The sequence below is a fragment of the Rhinoraja longicauda genome, chromosome 1 (assembly GCF_053455715.1).
Source record: "Rhinoraja longicauda isolate Sanriku21f chromosome 1, sRhiLon1.1, whole genome shotgun sequence".
Classification (NCBI taxonomy): domain Eukaryota; kingdom Metazoa; phylum Chordata; class Chondrichthyes; order Rajiformes; family Arhynchobatidae; genus Rhinoraja; species Rhinoraja longicauda.
The window spans coordinates 20,899,187-20,921,426 of NC_135953.1; the positions used below are offsets into that span (position 1 = coordinate 20,899,187).

A 22,240-nucleotide genomic window follows, 5' to 3' on the forward strand; every position below is an offset into this window, starting at 1 on the left:
AGGTACTAAGAACGAACATACAATGGCACACAAACATAACAGCACATACATAAACAGTTCACAGCACCCCCTCAGAGGGCCTCAAACGCTAGGGAATACAAATAGGTTTTGAGCCTGGACTTAAAGGAGGTGATGGAGGGGGCAGTTCTGATGGGGAGAGGGATGCTGTTCCACAGTCTAGGAGCTGCAACCGCAAAAGCGCGGTCACCCCTGAGCTTAAGCCTAGACCGCGGGATAGTCAGTAGCCCCAAGTCGGCCGACCTGAGGGACCTGGAGATAGGGTGGTGGGTTAGAAGATTTTTGATATGGGGGGGGGGGCAAGCCCGTTTAGGGCTTTGTATCACTGAGATTCAAGTGGAATTGGTAAAGACACAGCGTTGAAACAGGCCCTTTAGGCCACCGAGTCCACGCTGACCAGCGATCCATGTACACTAACACTGCCCTACACACACGAGGGACAATTTACAATTTTACCAAGCCAATTGGTATTCTTTACTGAGTCCGTGCTGGTTCCCCTTTGTCTTGCTGTAGCCCGTGTACATGGTGACCATTCGTTACGATTGAGTGTTGACAGAATGATGCCGTGTCCGCGCCGACCAACGATCCCTGCACATAACACTATTCCTACACAGACTGGGGACGATTTACATTTTCACACCAAGCCAATTAACCTACAAACCTGTACGTCTTCGGAGTGTGCGAGGAAACCGAAGTTCTCGGAGAAAACCCACATAGGTCACGGGGAGAACGTGCAAACTCCGTACAGACAGCACCCGTAGTGGGGTTCGAACCCGGCTCTCTGGCGCTGTAAGGCAGCAACTCTATCGCTGCACCGCCCGAACGAAGATGTAATCTGCCCAAATCTGACGGCATCTAACAATAGCACGCATTGGGGACACTATGCGATCGATCTCCCTAATTTAAAGCCACTGAGCTACGCCAGCAGAGAACAAGGACATTCCAGACTAATATAACAAATCTGTGGACAAATACATTGAGCGATATTAGATTGTAAGGAATCAATGCGGGCTTCATTGGGCTTAAGAGGATATCTTTAGGAATTTGTAGTATGCAAGCTAGGAATTCCTATTGTAACCAAATAGCTTCATTCCAGCGTGATAAGAAATTCTGCATTGATGATAGTCAGTGAGGGACAAGGGAGACATTTGACTTCTAGGGAGTTAATTTGGACAAATCACAAAGAGTTTCGTACACCACCCTGAGCCTAAGGTTTGAGCTGCAAGGAAAGAAAAACGAAAGGACTCAAATTGTTGGAGTAACAGCCGGTAGAGTTGCTGCCTTACAGCGCCAGAGACCCGGGTTCGATCCTGACTATGGGTGCTGTCTGTATGGAGTTTGTACGTTCTCCCCGTGACCTGCGTGGGTTTTCTCCGGGTGCTCCGGTTTACTCCCACACTCCAAAGACGTACAGGTTTGTAGGCTACTTGGCTCGGTAAAAATTGAAAATCGTCCCTAGTGTGTGTTGGGCAGTGTTAGTGTGCGGGGATCACTGGTCAGTGCGGACGCAGCAGATGGAAGGGCCTGTTTCCACTCTGTATCTCTAAACTAAACTAAACAAAACATATGTGCTGAAGTACCTTGAAAAGCATTTTGTTGCCTACTATCCAGTCAGTGGAAAGACTGTACATGATTACAATCAAGACAGACACAGTGTGCAGATACAGGATGAAGGGAATAAAGTTTAGTGCAAGATAATGTCCTGTCAAGTCCGATTAAAGATAGTCCAGTGAGGTAGACGCTACGTGAGGGCCACTTTTTATTTTATAAGGTGGCGTCCTTTCGTTTTGTCACGTGTACCGAGATACAGTGAAAAGCTTTTGTTGCATGCTTACCAGTCAGCAGAAAGACAATACATGATAACAATCGATCCATTTACTGTGTATAGATACATGATAAGAGAATAACGTTTAGTGCATGTTAAAGCCAGCAAAGTCTGAGCAAGGATAGTCCGAAGTTCATCAATGAGGTAGATAATAGTTCAGGACTGCTCTCTGGTTGTGGTAGGATGGTTCAGTTGCCTGATAACAGCTGGGAAGAAACTGTCCCCCAAACCTGGTGAAAGGTGGGTTCAGTTGCCGGATAACAGAATTGGATGTGACAGAGAAAATTGGTGCAGGAGTAGGCCATTCGGCCCTTCGAGCCAGCACTGCCATTCAATACGATCATGGCTGATCATCTAAAATCAGGAACCCCGTTCCTGCTTTTTTCCCCCACATCCCTTGAGCTAAATCTAACTCCCTCTTGAAAACATCCAGTGAATTGGCCTCCACTGCCTTCTGTGGCAGAGAATTCCACAGGCCGGAGGTACCACCAGCCTGTCGGTCACAGGGGCAGTGGCAGCAAGGCGTACCACTCCATCCAGTGAGAGTGCTGACTGCTTGCCAGTGTGCCTCGCTGTTAAAGCACCGGGAATCAATATACAATAGGTGCAGGAGTAGGCCATCCGGCCCCTCGAGCCAGCACCACCATTCAATGTGATCATGGCTATTTATTCACAAAATGTTGGAGTAACTCAGCTGGTCAGGCAGCATCTCAGGAGAGAAGGAATGGGTGACGTTTCGGGTCGAGACCCTTCTTCAATGTGATCATGGCTGATCATTGTCAATCAGTACCCCGTCCCTGCCTTCTCCCCATACCCCCTGACTCCACTATCCTTAAGAGCTCTATCTAGCTCTCTCTTGAATGCATTCAGAGAACTGGCCTCCACTGCCTTCTGAGGCAGAGAATTCCACAGATTTACAACTCTCTGACTGAAAAAGTTTTTCCTCATCTCCGTTCTAAATGGCCTACCCCTTATTCTGAAACTGTGGCCCCTGGTTCTGGACTCCCCCAACATTGGGAACATGTTTCCTACTGTACCAGTACGACAGATCTGAGGGTGATGACTTGCTTCTCCTGACCAAGTGCTCCAATGATCAGTTTATACAACGTGTTTGGAGGAGCCCTGCGTCTCCAATTGTTGATGACTGATTGAAAAGTAATTAACTGTGGTGTGTGAATATTGGAAGCAGCTGGGCCACTGGTGTTTTATGTGCTCTGATTAATCCTTTATTTGGAATCCCGCTGGAGCAAATTAGGGCTTGCTCGTAATTCTGATTTCTGGATCACGTGTGAATCAAACGCCCTCCTGAATACCTTGCCCCCTTTCCCAGATCTGACAGCTCCCGTCCGACACCACGTTCCTCTCCTTCCCAGGTTTTGTTTCCTCCCCTTCCTTCCCAAATCCTCGCTTCCCCGATTCACTTGGCGAAACATCCCCTTTTCCTGACCCCTCCTTCGGCAGATCGTACCTCCCCTCAGATCGTAGGCCGGCACGGTGGCACCGCCCGCGTTAGAGCTGCCGACTCACTGCGCCAGAGACCCGGGTTCGATCCCGACTACGGGAGCTGTCTGTACGGAGTTTTTTTTAATCGTTCTCCCCATGACCTGCGTGGGTTTTCTCCGAGATCTTTGGTTTCCTCCCACGCTCCAAAGGCGTACAGGTTTGTAGGTTAATTGGGTTTGGTATAAATGTAAATTGTCTCTAGTGTGTTTTAGGGTAGCGTTAATGTGCAGAGATCGCTGTGCGGTGCAGACCCGGTGGGCCGATGGTCCTGTTTCCGCGCTGTATCTCTAAATCTAAACTAAAATCTGCAGGCAGATCGATGTGAGTGGGTTCAATACCGCCTCTCTCCATTACCACCAGGTTTCAAGCAACGTACTCCTCAGAACAAGGGCCCAAACATAAACCCTGCTGCACTATGTTACGCTGCATCTTGACTTGCTAAGTGATTCCAGCAGCTGTTTTGAATTGAAGCACTATGCATTGCATCCGTGGTGATTTCTGGTTTTGATCAAGTGGCTGATGAAAGAGAGCTCTCTGTGTGAAAGATATTTCACCCACTTTACGCTCCATTTAAATGTACACCTGTCAGGCAAATACAGTCAATATGCTTTATCACAACCTCAAGGCATGGTGCAACGTATGATGAGCGTTTGACAGCACTGGGCCTGTACTCGCTGGAACTTAGAAGGATGAGCAGGGACCTCATTGAAACTTACCGAATTTAGTGAAAGGCCTGGATAGAGTGGATGTGGAGAGGATGTTTCCACTAGTGGGAGTGTCTTGGACCAGAGGGGATAGCCTCAAAATTAAAAGGCGTACCTTTAAAAAGGAGACGAGGAGGAATTTATTTCGTCAGAGGGTGGTGAATCTGTGGAATTCATTGCCAGAGACAGTTGTGGAGGCCAAGTCATTGGGTAGTTTTAAAGCGGAGTTTGACAGATTATTGATTATTAAGGGTGTCAGGGGTTGAGAGGGAAAGATAGATCTGCCATGATTGAATGGCAGAATAGATTCAATGGCTGAAGTCTCACCTGTTCAGTACTGCCTTCAACCACTGAAGGTCACCTCACCTTCTGTCTCCTTTCTCTGTTCGTTTACTTATTTACTTATTTATCTATTTATTCATTTCCCTATGTTCTCTAAATCTCTGTAAAGCGTCTTTGAGTATATGAAAAGCGCTATATAAATAAAATGCATTATTATTATTATTATTATTATATCTTATGAACTTGCAAGGAAGATGGCTTGTACTCGCTGGAATTTAGAAGATTGAGGGGGGATCTTATAGAAACTTACAAAATTCTTAAGGGGTTGGACAGGCTAGATGCAGGAAGATTGTTCCCGATGTTGGGGAAGTCCAGAACAAGGGGTCACAGTTTAAGGATAAGGGGGAAGTCTTTTAGGACCGAGATGAGAACGTTTTTTTTCACACAGAGCGGTGAATCTGTGGAATTCTCTGCCACAGAGGGTAGTTGAGGCCAGTTCATTGGCTATATTTAAGAGGGAGTTAGATGTGGCCCTTGTGGCTAAAGGGATCAGGGGGTATGGAGAGAAGGCAGGTACGGGATACTGAGTTGGATGATCAGCCATGATCATATTGAATGGAGGTGCAGGCTCGAAGGGCCGAATGGCCTACTCCTGCACCTATTTTCTATGTTTCTAAGATCAGCAAGCCTGTGAGCCAGGAAGGATCGGAAATAGAATCGGCCTCGATATAAAGCAACAAAGGTAACTGCATTAATTCGAAAGATGGAGTCAACATCCAGTCGGTCACAGATTTGCTTGTGCGTCCAATGTTGGGGGTTTGTGGCCCATTGGAAGGAAGTTTCCATGTTATCTGGGCTGTGCTGCACTGCAGAACTCACGGACTGCTGTCTAGTTGGAGATATTGTCTACATTTCAAGGATGATTCATTGGCTGTGAATTATTTGAAAACACCCTGAAGTTGAAAGTGGTATATAATTTTCAAATGATTTTGTTATTATTCATGGTTAAGTGGGCAGATGTACCCTTTTATGCTACCGGGCCATTGGGAGCATTTGGGACACAAAATGCTGGAGTACCTTGGCAGGTCAGGCAATATCTCTCAGGTGGTGATTTCTGGTTTTGATCAAGTGGCTGATGAAAGCGAGCTTTCTGTGTGAAAGATATTTCACCCACTTTACGGTCCATGTAAATGTACAGAAGAAACACCACCTATCCATGTTCTCCAGAGATGCTGCCTGACTTTCTGGATTACTCCAGCACTTTGTGTCCTTTTAGGAATTCCAGAAATCTAGAATGTTGTTCTTTACTTATTCGGTCGTAGGAAGCTATTGTCACTGCTAATCTCCAATCTCCTCTAAGTTTGGTCGCTTATTAGGCCATTTCATTGAGTGGATGTGGTGTCACATGGAGGATAGACTGGGTAAGGATGGAGGATTTCCTTTCCTGAAGAGCATTAATAGACCAGATGGTTATTTTCAATTGTCATTTTTACTGACTTTTTATTCTTAATTTATTGAATTTGCTGTATTTGAATTCCCCAGTCACTGGGATGGGATGCAAACTTGTATTTCTGATTCAATTATCTGGGCCTCTCTTCAGTAAGTAGCTGTGTGGGGCCTGACAAAGACCCCCGGCTGCCATTCGGTTCCAATAAGGGTTGCCAGGCATCCCTAATCATGGGGTGGCACGGTGGCGCAGCGGCAGAGTTGCTGCCTCACAACACCAGAGAACCAGGTTCGACCCTGACTATGGGTGCTGTCTGTATGGAGTTTGCACGTTCTCCCTGTGACTGCATGGGGTTTTCTCCTGGTGCTGCAGTTTTCTTCCACACTCCAAAGTTCTATCTAACTCTCTCTTAAATTCATCCAGTGATTTGGCCTCCACTGCCCTCTGTGGCAGAGAATTCCACAAATTCACAACTCTCTGGGTGAAAAAGTTCCTTCTCACCTCAGTTTTAAATGGCCTCCCCTTTATTCTAAGAGTGTGGCTCCTGGTTCTGGACTCCCCCAACATTGGGAACATTTTTCCTGTATCTAGCTTGTCCAGTCCTTTTATAATTGTATATGTCTCTATAAGATCCCCTCTCATCCTTCTAAACTCCAGTGAATACAAGCCTAGTCTTTTCAATCTTTCCCCTCCATAGAAACATAGAAAATAGGAGCAGGAGTAAGCCATTCGGCAGAGCCAGCACCGCCATTCAATATGATCATGGCTGATTGTCTAAAATCAGTACCCCGTTCCTGCTTTCTCTTCATATCCCTTGATTCCGTTAGCCCTAAGAGCTGTGTCCAACTCTCTCTTGAAAACTCTTGCAGAAAAAAGGACCAAGTCACAGAGGTCTAGTCATTCATTCCCTCCGTGGCTGGTGTACAGAACGGACTGCAGGTCCTCCCTCATAACTGTGAGCTCTGCCACAGGTGTGCAGGCGTGCGGGAACAACAACATTTACAGGTTCACTCTCCGCCTGACAAACCATCCTGACCTGGAAAAGCATCGCCATTCTTTCATCACCACTGCCTGGTTTATTATTGTCGCCTGTACCGAGCTACAGCGAAAAGGTTTAGATCGCGTGCTATCCATTCAAAGAAAAGACGCAACATGATTGCAGTCGAGCCGTCTGCAGTGTACAGATATAAAGGATCATCAGCGGTCACTCGAAGCAAGTATGACTGTCCTTTTAGGACGCCTGTGCGTGACTTTGTTTAACGTGGGGAGACTGGTGCACAGACAGCCACCACACGGTCCTCGACAGATCTGGATCAGGATCCAGTGGCATGGAATCCAAGACGACCGGGGACCCTTTTCTGCTGCAGCCCTCATCCGCCTTCCCAGCCGTTGTGACGCTACACTAAAGACAGCCATCATCCTCCGCCTGTTCCACCGTTGAGGTCTTGGTTGGATTGCTCTTTGTCAGGGACCTCCCCCTCGACCTTACCGCCATGGGTGACCCTACCAGGAACGTAGCTCCAGACGGCATCGATCTCAGGATCTCAGGACCACACAAGCTTCTCCACCACGACATGGTGACAATCCACGGAGAAGATATAAAGGATAGAGGGTTAGGAAATGTGTAGGAAAGAACTGCAGATGCTGGTTTAAATCGCAGACAGACACAAAATGCTGGAGTAACTCAACGGGACTGGCAACATCTCTGGAGAGAAGAAATGGGTGACATTTTGGGTCGACATCCTTCTTCAGACTGTTCTTCGTGCAGGGTTAAGCAATGCTGGTGTTGAAATAAGGATTTAAAAGAGTGGAGCGATTGTAATGGATGGTGCCACATCCTCTCCTGGGACCAGCATGCAGAGAGTCACCTAGCTCCAGTGCCATCTTGAACAGGTCCAAGTCATGGTACTCCTTCACAACAGTACTGTTGGAGGTTTCATCTCCAAGAGAACTTTGGAATTCAAGAAAGCAGCTCACCATCCCCTTGTTAAACATAGATTAGTACAGCAAGGGAACAGGCCCTTCAGTCCACAGTATCCGTGCCGAACATTATGCCAAGTTAGGTTTGAGCAATAAATGTGGACCAAGTCACTGATGGCCAAATCCCATGAGTAATGGTCAAAGGAGAAGATCTTTGAGCTAGTGTCAGAAATTACAGCGGGATCTTGATCAATGGGGTAAGTGGGCTGAGGAATGGCAAATGGAGTTCAGTTTAGATTTAGTGTTGCATTTTGCAAAATCAAACCGGGGCAGGGCCTTCACAGTGAACAGTCAGATCCTGGAAAGTGTTGCAGAACAAAGGGATCCCAGAGTGCAAGTAGACACAAAATGCTGGAGTAACTCAGCGGGACAGGCAGCATCTCTGGAGAGAAGGAATGGGTGACGTTTCGGGTCGAGACCCTTCATCAGACTTAGAGTACAAGTACATAGTTCCCTGAAAGTGGCATCTCAGGTAGACAGGGTGGAGAAGAAGGCTTATAGCATGCACGCCTTCTTTAGTTGAGGCATTGAATACAAGACTTGGAACGATATGTTGTGATTACACAAGATGTTCTTGAGGTCATATTTGGAGTATTGTGTACACTTGGTTACCTTGCGATAGAAAAGACTTCATTAATCTGAAATGAATGCAAAGAAGATTTATAAGAATGTTGCCAGGACTCGAGGGGCAGAGTGCTAAGGAGAGGTTGGGCAGGCTGGGAGTTGATTCCTTGGAGCGGAAGAGACTGAGGAGTAACTTTGTAGAGGTGTGCATAATCATTAGAGCGCTTAAAAAATGAGTGCGCGCAGGCTTTTTCCCAGCGAAGGGGAAGGGGAAAGGGATGGGGAAAGGGAAAGGGAAGGCATTGATTTAAGATGAGAGGGTAAAGATTTACAAGGAACCTATGGGCCAACCTTTCCCCACAGAGGATGGTGGGTATATGGAATGATCTGCCGGAGAAAGTAGTTGAAGCAGGTACAATACAAACTAGAGAGCGACCCTGACCTACCATCTACATCCTTGGAGACCCTCGGACCATCTTTAATCGGACTTTATCTCGCATTAAACCTCATTCCCTTTATCCTGTATCTGTACACTGTGGACGGCTTGATTGTAATCATATGAAGTAGTCTTTTTACAGACTAGATAGCAGGCCACAAAGAGCTTTTCACTGTACCTCGGTACATGTGACAGTATAATAAACTAAACTAAACAATAATGACATTTAAATGACATTTGGACAGGTACGTGGACAGGAAAAGCTGGGAGGGGTATGAACCTTATGCGGGCAAATGGCCCGAGCTAAAATGGGCATGTTGGTTGGCGTGGGCGAGTTGGTGCGAAGGTCCAGTTTCCGTGCTTCATTACTCTCTCGCCCCACGAGCTGAGACGCAGGTCTGACCGAGCCTGTCACTGCAGAAGCACGAAGCTTCGAATGCAAGCTGCCACTGAGGGAGTTAAACTGAGGAGGTACAGTAAATGTAATGGATCCCATGGCACCCTTTAGCAAAGAGCAAAGCTATTCTCCCAGTTTCCTGGCCAACATTTCACAATGAACCTACTCTGTCAGAGCTGATTAACTGTATCTTTGTTCATCGCTCTGTGTGTGAGAACTTACTGTACCCAGACTGGCCAACAGTTCAAGAGTAATCCCCATGCTATGAAGCACTTTGGAAGCTCATGACAAAAGGTCAAGTGTTCGGCAAATACTGCCTTGGTGCTTGACTGCCTTTACTTGGGTCGGGGAGTACTGCAGCAATTGTATCGCCTCCATTCTGTACTCTGAGGCCATTTATCTGCAGGAGGGGAGCTTTGCACTGTTTCTGAAGTAAAGTTAATGCAATAAATTGACACCCGGATAACTGCAGATGCTGGAATCTTGAGCAGAACAGGAAGTGCTGGAGGAACTCAGCGGGTCAGGCAGCATCTGTGGAGGGAATGGACAGCTGGCAATTCTGCTCAGTCTGACTGGACCCCTGAAGGCCTATCAGAGGCCCCGTGCACAAGGAAGAAACCTCTTCAACAGTTCCTTATTACCATGTCATGTTTAGTTTAGAGATACAGCGCGGAAAGGGAGTCGTTGAAAGACTGGAGCGACTAGGCTTGTATACACTGGAAATTAGAAGGATGAGAGGAGATCTTATCGAAACGTATAAGATTATTAAGGGGTTGGACACGTTAGAGGCAGGAAACATGTTCCCAATGTTGGGGGAGTCCAGAACAAGGGGCCACGGTTTAAGAATAAGGGGTAAGCCATTTAGAACTGAGACGAGGAAAAACTTTTTCAGTCAGAGAGTTGTGAATCTGTGGAATTCTCTGCCTCAGAAGGCAGTGGAGGCCAATTCTCTGAATGCATTCAAGAGAGAGCTAGATAGAGCTCTTTAGGATAGCGGAGTCAGGGGGTATGGGGAGAAGGCAGGAACGGGGTACTGATTGAGAATGATCAGACATGATCACATTGAATGGTGGTGCTGGCTCGAAGGGCTGAATGGCCTCCTCCTGCACCTATTGTCTATTGTAAACAGGCCCTCCAACCCACCGAGTCCCCGCACACTATCCTGCACACACTAGGGACAATTTACAGTCTTTACCGAAAGCCAATTAACCTACAAACCTGTACGTCTTTGGAGTGTTGGAGGAAGCCCACACGGTCACGGTGAGAACGTACAAACTTTATACCGACGGCACCTGTAGTCAGGATCGTACCCGGGTCTCTGGCGCTGTGAGGCAGCAGCTCTACCAGATGCACCTCTGTGCCGCCTACATTTAGCTAGAATGTCCCAGGACTTGGTTCCAGCGACAGTGAAGGGTGCCAGCCAACATTGCCAATGAGTGGACGGTGAGTCGGATTCACATGCTCCTGTTGCTCGCGTCCTTCTTTCGTTGGTGCAGTTGAAGAAATCTTGGCACATTGAAGTGTTCCACCTTACATGTTGCCCCTGGTGTTACGCTAATAAGAGTTTTAATTTGTCTTTCAGATTCTTTGTCTTCGGGTGATGATGAAGATGATGATGATGATGGAAGTGAGGATACAGGTACTGTACCAACGCATAGAAGCTCTTTCTGCCCCTACATTCGTTAAGAATCATGCTGCCCTATCTGCAAGGCAGGCAGAGAGCTGGCTGGCAAACCCCTTCCCGCTGAATAGACAATCGACAATAGGTGCAGGATTAGGCCATTCGGCCCTTCGAGCCAGCACCTCCATTCAATGTGATCATGGCTGATCACTCACAATCAGTACCCCGTTCCTGCCTTCTCCCCATACCCCCTGACTCTGCTATCATTAAGAGCTCTATCTAGCTCTCTCTTGAAAGCACCCGGAGAATTGGCCTCCACTGCCTTCTGAGGCAGAGAATTCCACAGATTTACAACTCTCTGAGTGAAAACGTTTTTCCTCATCTCCGTTCTAAATGGCCTACCCCTTATTCTTAAACTGTGTTTAATACAGTGGAATACTGTATTCTTAATACAGTGGAAGATGGTCACTTGCTTTGTTGTAGCTACGAGGAACTGCAGGTGCTGGTTGACAAAAAATGACACAAAGTGTTGGAATAACAGTCTGAATCTGAATCTGAAGAAGCAAATCGACCAAAAATGTCACCTCTGCACGAGATGCTGCCTGACACGCTGAGTTACTCCAGCACTTTGTATCTTTCATTCACCATGTTTTTGTTTGTATGTAGTATACTGAAATGTAGTGAAAATCTCCTCATTCCACCACCCAAGTTTAGTCTAGTTTATTATTGTCATCTGTACTGAGGTAAAAGATGAACAGCATTTTTATTGCGTGCTATCCAGTCAGTGAAAAGACTATCCATGATTACAATCACGCCATCCACAGTGTACAGATACATGATAAAAGGAATAACATTTAGGAGCAAAGAGGTCCTTCTGCAGTTGTACAGGGCCCTGGTGAGACTGCACCTGGAGTACTGTGTGCAGTTTTGGTCTCCAAATTTGAGGAAGGATATTCTTGCTATTGAGGGCGTGCAGCGTAGGTTTACTAGGTTAATTCCCGGAATGGCCGGACTGTCATATGTTGAAAGACTGGAGCGACTAGGCTTGTATACACTGGAATTTAGAAGGATGAGAGGAGATCTTATCGAAACGTTTAAGATTATTAAGGGGTTGGACACGTTAGAGGCAGGAAACATGTTCCCAATGTTGGGGGAGTCCAGAACCAGGGGCCACAGTTTAAGAATAAGGGGTAGGCCATTTAGAACTGAGATGAGGAAAAACTTTTTCAATCAGAGAGTTGTGAATCTGTGGAATTCTCTGCCTCAGAAGGCAGTGGAGGCCAATTCTCTGAATGTATTCAAGAGAGAGCTAGATAGAGCTCTTAAGGATAGCGGAGTCAGGGGGTATGGGGTGAAGGCAGGAACGGGGTACTGATTGAGAATGATCAGCCATGATCACAGTGAATGGTGGTGCTGGCTCGAAGGGCCGAATGGCCTCCTCCTGCACCTATTGTCTATTGTCTATTGCAAGAATATTATCGAGGGAGTGGATTTTTTCAGGATCATCTTTTGAACCGATGCAGAGGAGCTGGAGAAGGCTGAGAGATGAGGAAACACAAGGAACTGCAGATAGACACAAAATGCTGGAGTAACTCAGCGGGACAGGCAGCATCTCTGGAGAGAAGGAATGGGTGACTTTTGGGTCGACACCCTTCTTCAGGCTGCGGGGAGGGGGAGGGGGATATACAGAGATAAGGAAGTGTAAGGTGTGAGAACGAGACATCAAAGGGGGGTGGAGACTAATGAAAATGTAGAATAGATCATCGTTAGCTAGGAGAAGTAACAACAAAGCAGAGATAAAATGTAATCGGGGACAGTCAGATTGGTCGGAGGGATGGAAAGAGAGGGAAAACAAGGGTTACTTGAAGTTAGAGAATTCAATATTCATACCGTTGGGTTGTAAGCTGCCCAAGTGAAATAGGAGGTGCTATTCTTCCAATTTGCGCTGGGACTCGCTCTGACAATGAACTGCTGATGCTGGAATCTTGAGCAAAACACAAAGTGCTGGAGGAACTCGGCAAGTCAGGCAGCATCTGCTGGTGACTAGCGGAGTGCCGCAGGGGTCAGTGCTCTTTACGTTGTGTATCAATGATTTGGATGAGGGCATTGAAGGCTTTGTGGCCAAGTTTGCAGATGATAGACAAATGCTGGAGTAACTCAACGGGACAGCCAGCATCTCTGGAGGGAAGGAATGTGTGACGTTTCGGGTCAACACCCTTCTTCAGACTGAGAGTCCGGGCAGAAGGACTTAGAGATATGGAAGTGTAAGGTGTAAAAACACAGATAAATGGGGACTATAATGAAGGAAATGTAGAATGGCACATTCTGGACTTTCAGAAAGCCTTTGACAAGGCCCACACAAGAGATTAGTGTGCAAAATTAGAGCACATGGTATTGGGGGTAGGGTATTGACATGGATGGAGAACTAGTTGGCAGACGTTTTCAAGAGAGAGTTAGATTTAGCTCTTGGGGCTAACAGAATCAAGGGATATGGAGAAAAAGTAGGAACGAAGTACTGATTTTGGATGATCAGCCACGATCATATCGAATGGTGGTGCTGTCTCGAAGGGCCGAATGACCTACTCCTGCACCTATTTTCTATCTTGGCGGAGGGGAAGGTGACAACGAGACAAATAAGGCACCATGCAGGAGCTTGCTGGTAACGTCATGGCCACCTGTGTGGCCCAGCGCGCAGGTAATCCAGAGCAGGAGTCGCCCTGCTACAGTATTTGTTTTGGCCCACCTAGCAACAGCCCCACTGATTAATTGGGGCTAGATGCGATCACATGCGAGTAATTACAAAGAAGCATTGTTCCTGCAACCGAGAAAGCTTCCAGGGCTGCAGCTCGAGATGTGGCCAGCGGAATCTGTTTTGAATTTTCAGTGTGCTGAATGCAGCGGCCAGCACTGGTGCGCCATGTGTTTTAGCCAGGAGCTCCGGCCTAGCCTCACACGGAGCCTCCTGGGAGTTGTCCCAGCGAGTTGGTGGCGCTCCACAGGCAGGCGGAGGGAGGCTGGCCGCCTGGAGACTCAAGCTCCGGGCCTGTGTTTGCCCACCAAGAACTTTAAGTCGGTGTCTTTCTGGAGGAGACGGGATGGGTGGAGGACCAGAAGTTTACGCCACTTCTGAATCGGCATTAAAATGCGATGAGGAGTTCCTTACCCTTGCGTTGGCCTGCTGCCTGCCAGAGTGAATCCAAGCTAGAGTCAAGTCAAGAGTGCTTTAGTTTAGTTTAGCTTAGAGATACAGCACGGAAACTGGGCCTTTCAGCCCACCGGGTCCACGCCAACCAGCGATCCCCGTACACTAACAATATCCGACACACACTGGGGACAATTTACAATCTTTACCAAAGCCAATTAACCTACAAATCTGTACGTCTTTGGAGTGTGGGAGGAAACCAGAGCACCCGGTGAAAACCCACACGGTTACTGGGAGAACGTACAAACGGCGTACAGACAGCACCCGTAGCCAGGATCGAACCCTGGGTCTCTGGCGCTGTAAGGCAGCATCTGTGCCAACATGCCTCTCTTTATTGTTATTTGTCCCAAAACATAACCATGAAATTCTAACTTGCAGGAGCACAACAGATATGTAACCATAGTACTCTGTAAACACCATAATAAACAACAAAAATGTTCAGGATGTAAAAAACAAACATCAATAGTGCAAAGACAAAACCTGTCTATATATGTCTATATAGTTCGGAGCTTATTTGGAGGTCGTGGTGTTTAAAAGTCTGATGGTTTCTGAAGCACAAAGAAACAGTGGTGAGGCGCAGCGTTAAGAGTTGCCGCCTTACAGTGACTGAGATCTGGGTTCGATGCTGACTCTGGGTACTGTCTGTTCGGAATTTGTATGTTCTCCCCGTGGCCACGTGGATTTTCTCCAGGCGCTCCAATTTCCCTCCACACTCCAAAGATGTGTAGGTTAATTGGACTATAAATTGCCCCTTGTGTGTGGGAGGCAAAACTGGGATAACATGGAACTGGTGTACGGCTGATCGCTGGTCGGCGTGGACTCGGTGGGCCGAAGGACCCGTTTCCTTGCTGCATCTCTAAACTAAACTGTGCTAAGTGGTGCAGCGAGGATTAGTTTTGGACGGATAGACACAAAATGGTGGAGTAACTCAGGCAGCATCTCTGGATAGAAGGAATGAATGGGCACCACTTCTGGTCGTGACCCTTCTTCAGACTGAGAGCCAGGGCAGAGGGAGGCACAGAGATAAGGAAGCGTAAGGCATGAGAACGAGACATTAAAGAGGATGCGGAGCAAAGAAAATGAGGAATACAGATGCTCCCCGGCTTACGATGCTTTGACTTGCGATATTTCAACTTTGCGATGGTGCAAATGGCAGCGAGCCGCTGCTCGCTCTGGCCATGTGATCGCTTCAGGCCATGTGATCGCTTCCGGCCATGTGATCGCTTCCGGCCATGTGATCGCTTCCGGCCATGTGATCGCTTCCGGCCACGTGATCGCGTGTATTAAATGCATTTTCACTTACGATATTTTCGGTTTCCGATGGGTTTTTCGGAAAGGAACTGCTCGTAAGCTGAGGAGCACCTGTGAGTGATAAAATACATATCCTGATGCTCCTGAACACATCATCAGTGATGTAACCTGGGGTCATTGGGTGTTTCGGGTCTTTCAACATCAGACACCCTCGCCAGGGCGACCCAGCTGTGGGTGATCAGACCACGACTTATGTTCAGGTGGCATTCGCTCCTTCCTCCCCATGGACCTCCTCTCCTGATCCAGAGCCATCTCGAGGCTTTCTCCGCTGCCTCTGTGGTGCTCTTGATGACTCTCCTCCTAAGATTATTGTTAGCTAGGAGAAGGTGACCACAAAGCATAGAGCTCTGTATTTTTGGACAGCTGGAGTAGAGAGCCAGCGTGGAGGCGGTGTGCAGCCGGTGGAGAGGGTAACCAAGTGGGTGGAGATTGGCAAGAAGGTAACAAGACGCCTGATATCTAAAGCAGTGTGACGGGGGGGTGAAATGTGTTGCTGCTGCTACCTGTAATGTAACGCAGACGTGTACAAATCTGGCCTGTGACCATCATTGGGCCCGTCACAGGATATCGGCATTTTAAAGAAGGGATTAGTACAAATTGGAGCCAATTTGTTGCTTTAGGAAATTAGATGATGGCTTATCCAGTCCAAATATGTCCACCACTTCCAACAAAACATTCAGCTCTAAGCCTGTTAGGCCTCATTTGAATGCACATCAAAAATTTCTCTTTGTGCGTGCAGGAAAAAAGAAACCCAATTGTGGACTCGGTTCTGGGTCAAATGCAAAATGGTTTAAAATTGTATCGCAGAGACAGACCAAAACAGAAATCTTTCATTTGTTGGTCTTTATCTCTCTACATCATCGTCTATATCTCTCGATTCCCTTGTTTCTAACCAGTCTGAAGAAGGGTCTCGACCCGAAACGTCACCTATTCCTTCTCTCCAGAGACGCTGCCTGTCCCACTGAGTTACTCCAGCTTTTTGTGTCTATCTTTGGTTTAAACCAGCATCTGTGGTTCCTTCCTACATAAAAGAGGGGATCTTATTGAAACATATAAGATTATTAAGGGATTGGACACATTAGAGGCAGGAAACATGTTCCCAATGTTGGGGGAGTCCAGAACAAGGGGCCACTGTTTCAGAATAAGGGGTAGGCCATTTCGAACGGAGATGAGGAAAAACTTTTTCAGTCAGAGAGTTGTAAATCTGTGGAATTCTCTGCCTCAGAAGGCAGTGGAGGCCAATTCTCTGGATGCTTTAAAGAGAGAGCTGGATGGAGCTCTTAAAGATGGCGGAGTCAGGGGGTATGGGGAGAAGGCAGGAACGGGGTACTGATTGTGAAGGATCATCCATGATCACATTGAATGGTGGTGCTGGCTCGAAGGGCCGAATGGCCTCCTCCTGCACCTATTGTCTATTGTCTAAAACAAAAGGAGCAGCAGTCGTCATTAATCTTCACTTAAGTACCTCCTTGTCAGAAAAGCAATTGTTACCTTCACAGAAAGATTTCGTGGTGTGCATTCCTGAATGAAAACAACTACGCACAGAGTCTCTTGCCCAGAGTAGGGGAATCGAGAACCAGAGGACAAAATTTTAAAGTGAGGCTGGGGGGGTTTAATTGGAACCCGCGGGGTAACTTTATCACATAAAGGGTGGTGGGTGTATGGAATGAGCTGCCGGAAGAGGTAGTTGAGAAAGGTGCTATCAGACATTTGGACAGGTACATTAATAGGCCAAGTTTGGAGGGATATGGGCCAAACGCAGGCGGGTGGGACTATTGTAGATGGGACATGTGGGTCGGTGCGGGTAAGTTGGGCTGAAGGGCCTATTTCCACACTGTTGTCACGCTATGACTCTATGCTTAAGTTTTATAGACAATAGACAATAGGTGCAGGAGTAGGCCCTTCGAGCCAGCACCACCATTTAATGTGATCATGGCTGATCATTCTCAATCAGTACCCCGTTCCTGCCTTCTCCCCATACACCCTGACTCCGCTGTCCTTAAGAGATCTATCTAGCTCATTTTGTTCTTTTATTTCTGTAGTCGCACGTAACAAAAGAAGAACGCACCCTTGTTGTTAGTGATAATGAAACTCTGGCTAGTGCTCAATATTTCCCCCTCAACTGAAAAACAATTATGTTTTCTGGCAATCAGACTTAAGTCAAATAAAATCACTTCACTTTAGTAAATAAGTCCATTTATACCTGTTCCCTGTGGACCTTCAACAATGCGCCTTTTAACTATTGAGAGCTTATTTGATCTTTAATTAAATCTGGCCATGCATTCTCAGGCATCCGACCGACACATGATGTAATTAGCACCTGATCCCATTTACAAGACAATTGGTGGCCGGCACCAATTTATTAAACGGGGTCCCAGTCTTTTTAACCAAAATTAATACATGGTCATTTACTGGGTATTTAACCCGCTATCCTTAATGGAAAGCAGTAGGTTGAAGTAAAGCACAAAGTGCCGAAGTAACTCAATAGGTTCGGAATAGCCAGATGGCGTTTTGGGACATAGATACATAGACAATAGGTGCAGGAGTAGGCCCTTCGAGCCAGCACCGCCATTTAATGTGACCATGGTTATTCATCCACAATCAGTACCCCGTTCCTGCCATCTCCCCATATCCCATGATTCCGCTAGCCCTAAGAGCTCCATCTGACTCTCTTTTGAATGCATCCAGTGAATCGGCCTCTACTGCCTTCTGAGGCAGAGAATTCCACAAATTCACAACTCTCTGTGTGAAAAGGTTTTTCCTCATCTCAGTTCTAAATGGCCTACCCCTTATTCTTAAACTTGGTTCTGGACTCCCCCAACATCGGGAACATGTTTCCTGCATCTAGCGTGTCCAATCCCTTAATAATTTTATATGTTTCAAAAAGATCCCCTCTCATCCTTCTAAATTCCAGTAAATACAAGCCCAGTCGCTCCATTCTTTCATCATATGACAGTCCCGCCGTCCCGGGAATTAACCTGGACTCCCTCAATAGCAAGAATGTCCTTCCTCAAATTAGGGACCTTTTTTCAGACTGATTGAATTAGAGGGCAGTCAGGTGGGAATCATTTGAGAGTGGGACAAAGCCTGGTAAGTGATAGGTGGATACAGAAGTTGGGTTTGATTGGCAGATGAGTGGATAAAGACCTGAGATGTAAAGGAGTCAATGGGGTATAGGGTAAGGAGAGAGGATGAGTGAAATGTAAAGCCAGAGGGAGGAATATAGGTGGAAGGGGAGGAGGGATAGTAGAAGGGTGGGAGAAGTGGGTGTGGACAGATAAGGTCATAAGGAATAGGAGTAGAATTAGGCCATTCGGCCCATCAAGTCTACGCCGCCATTCAATCATGGCTGATCTATCTCTCCCTCCTAACCCCATTCTCCTGCCTTCTCCCCAGAACCTCTGACATCCATACTAATCAACAATCTATCTCTGCCTTGAAAAATATCCACTGACTTGGCCTCCACAGCCTTCTGTGGCAAAGAATTCCACAGATTCACCACCCACTGACGAAAGAAATTTCTCCTCATCTTCCTAAAAGAACTTACTTTAATTCTGAGGTTTTGACCACTAATCCTAGACTCTCCCACTAGTGGAAACATCGCCTCTACATCCACTCTATCCAAGCCTTTCACTATTCTGCAAGGAGGGGAGGGGAAGGGAGGAAAGTGGTGGTGTTACTTAAAGTTGGCGAATTCAGTGTTCATGCTGTTTATACCAATAATAAGGTCGTCACAATAATACAGCAGTGTCTTACTTTAGTTTGGTTTGAAGATGCAGCAAAGAAACAGGCCCTTCGGCCCACCGAGTCTGTGCCGACCAGCGATCACCCCGTACACTTGCACTATCCAAACACATTAGGGACAATTGATCATTTTACTGAAGCCAATTAACTTACAAACCCGTACGTCTTTGAAATGTGGAAGGAAACCGGAGCACCCGGAGAAAACCCAGGTGATCAATAGACACTAGGTGCAGGAGGAGGCCATTCGGCCCTTCGAGCCAGCACCGCCATTCAATGTGATCATGGCTGATCATTCTTAATCAGTACCCCGTACCTCCCTTCTCCCCATACCCCCTGACTCCGCTATCCTTAAGAGCTCTATCCAGCACTCTCTTGAATACATTCAGAGAATTGGCCTCCACTGCCTTCTGAGGCAGAGAATTCCACAGATTCACAACTCTCTGACTGAAAAAGTTTTTCCTCATCTCAGTTTTAAATGGCCTACCCCTTATTCTTAAACTGTGGCCCCTTGTTCTGGACTCCCCCAACATTGGGAACATGTTTCCTGCCTCTAACGTGTCCAACCCCTTAATAATCTTATATGTTTCGATAAGATCTCCTCTCATCCTTCTAAATTCCAGCGTATACAAGCCTAGTCGCTCCAGTCTTTCAACATATGAAAGTCCCGCCATTCCGGGAATTAACCTAGTAAACCTACGCTGCACGACCTCAATAGCAAGATTCACTGGGAGAACGTACTAACTCTGTACAGACAGCACCCGTAGTCAGGATTGAACCCGGGTCTCCGGCACTGTAAGGCAGCAACTTTACCGCTGCGCCACTGTGCCGCCCTGTAGTATAACACTTGGTGCCACAGAGTGATATAAAACATGTCTGTGGTTATGTGGCCATAACCATAACTGGGACCATGGGACAGCAGAGCTACTGGTGGCTAGCAGAGCTGCTGCCTTACAGTGCCAGAGACCCAGGTTTGATCCTGACCACGGGTGCTTGTCTGTACATAGTTTGTACATTCTCCTCATAACCTGCGTGGGTTTTCTCCAGGATCTTCAGTTTCCTCCCATACTCCAAAGATGTACAGGATTGTAGGTTAATTGGCTTGGTATAAATCCTCCACAGCCTCAGAAGGCAGTGGAGGCCAATTCTCTGAATGCATTCAAGAGAGAGCTAGATAGAGCTCTTAAGGATAGCGGAGTCAGGCGGTACGGGGAGAAGGCAGGAACGGGGTACTGATTGAGAATGATCAGCCATGATCACTTTGAATGGCGGTGCTGGCTCGAAGGGCCGAATGGCCTACTCCTGCACCTATTATCATATCATATCATATCATATATATACAGCCGGAAACAGGCCTTTTCGGCCCTCCAAGTCCGTGCCGCCCAGCGATCCCCGTACATTAACACTATCCTACACCCACTAGGGACAATTTTTACATTTACCCAGCCAATTAACCTACATACCTGTACGTCTTTGGAGTGTGGGAGGAAACCGAAGATCTCGGAGAAAACCCACGCAGGTCACGGGGAGAACGTACAAACTCCTTACAGTGCAGCACCCGTAGTCAGGATCGAACCTGAGTCTCCGGCGCTGCATTCGCTGTAAAGCAGCAACTCTACCGCTGCGCTACCGTGCCGTGTCTATTGTCTAAATGTAAAATTGTCCCTGGGGTGTGTAGGATAGTGTTAATGTGCGGGGATCGCTGGTCGGTGCGGACTCGGTGGGCCGAAGGGCATGTTTCCGTGCTGTATCTCTAAACTAAACTAAAAACTCAATTACATCGTTCAGTGGTGCTAACAAAATGTATTCCTTGGGCAACCTGAAAGTTCTCCATCAGCAAATGATTCAGAAAAAAATATCAGCGGAGGTTTTCCTCTTGTTTCTGTGTGTAGCACGGATATGGGCATCATGAAAGATTTCTTTCTTCACTATTTCTGTTGGAATGATAAAGACTTCTGACTGGAGAAGGATTCCCTCAGGAACGCAGCAGGGCTCAGTTTTCCACATTATATCTTGCGGAGAATAACTTAATACAGAGGGTCCACTGTGCAGTAACCAAACAAAGCTCCCCCCCCCCCCCCCCTCCCTGTACTCTGCACACCTCCTTAAAGGTAGACTTTGCGTTGGGAACTAGTTCAGCACAGTTTCAGTCTCTGAGCAGAAACTTCAATCTTCAAGGGCGGCACGGCACGATGGCTCAGCGGTAGAGTTGCTGCCTTACAACACTTGCAGAGCCAGAGACGCAGGTTCAATCCCGACCACGGGTGCCGTCTGTACGGAGTTTGTACGTTCTCCCCGTGACCTGCGTAGGTTTTCTCCGAAATCCTCGGTTTCCAACTACACTCCAAAGACGTGCAGGTTTGTAGATTAATTGGCTTGGCATAAGCGTAAATTGTCCCCCGTGTGTGTAGGATAGTGTTAATGTCTGGGGAATGCTGGTAGGTGCGGATTCGGTGGGCCGATTGGCCTGTTGACATGCTGTATCTCCAAAACTAAAAACTTAAACTTACTCCTGCTTTCACTCTCTGTTGATTAAAACATTGTTAATCCTAATTAAGTGTTGGGCTTGGCTCACTTGCCTGAAAGTGAAAGGACTGTGGATTAGATTCTCAAGCCTTGAGCACTTTATTTTATTCTCCGAAGCCCTCAGTTCTGTGGCAAGGGTTTGCTCTAATTCACAGGCCATCACTCTGTACAAGAGAAGAGGTCCCATTTGATCACTTGCCTGGATGTGAAGAGGAACAGGCATGTTTCCAACACTCCCGGCCAAAAACCTATGTCTTAACAAGTCGTACAAAGGAACAGTTTAACTGGTCATTAATCTCGCACTGTTCGCTCTGTCCAAATCTGCCACCTTGTTTCCCATTGTGGGAGCACGAACGGCATTGCTTTCATTGGCTGCGAAGAGTTTAAGAACCTCCCAAAGAGAGTTGAGAGTCAAGAGTGTTTTATTGTCATAATAGACCAAGTGGAACCTCTCCTGCATTGGTGCAGCACCCTCTTCTCTCCCCCTCCCCTCTACCCCCTCCCCTCTTCCCTCTCCTCCCCTCCCCCATCCCTCTTTCTCCCCCCTTCCTCTTCCCCTCCCTCCTCCACCCTCCCTCCACCCCCTTCCGCTCACCCCTTCCCCTACCCCCCTCTGCCTCCATTCCCAAATCCTCCACCACTTGTTACAGCAGACCCTCTGGCATTGTTAGGCAGCTACTCTA

General features: G+C 47.2%; 1 protein-coding gene across 5 annotated transcripts in view; it reads left to right on the forward strand.

Moving 5' to 3' along the window:
• The window catches only part of LOC144601983 (fibroblast growth factor receptor 3-like), a 134,238-nt gene that overhangs the window by 58,533 nt on the left and 53,465 nt on the right, over positions 1-22,240 (forward strand). For all 5 annotated transcript variants that reach the window (XM_078414697.1, XM_078414850.1, XM_078414928.1 and 2 more), the window contains exon 4: positions 10,739-10,795. In XM_078414697.1, the coding sequence (XP_078270823.1) occupies positions 10,739-10,795 (57 nt within the window). The remainder of the gene's footprint in view (positions 1-10,738; positions 10,796-22,240) is intronic.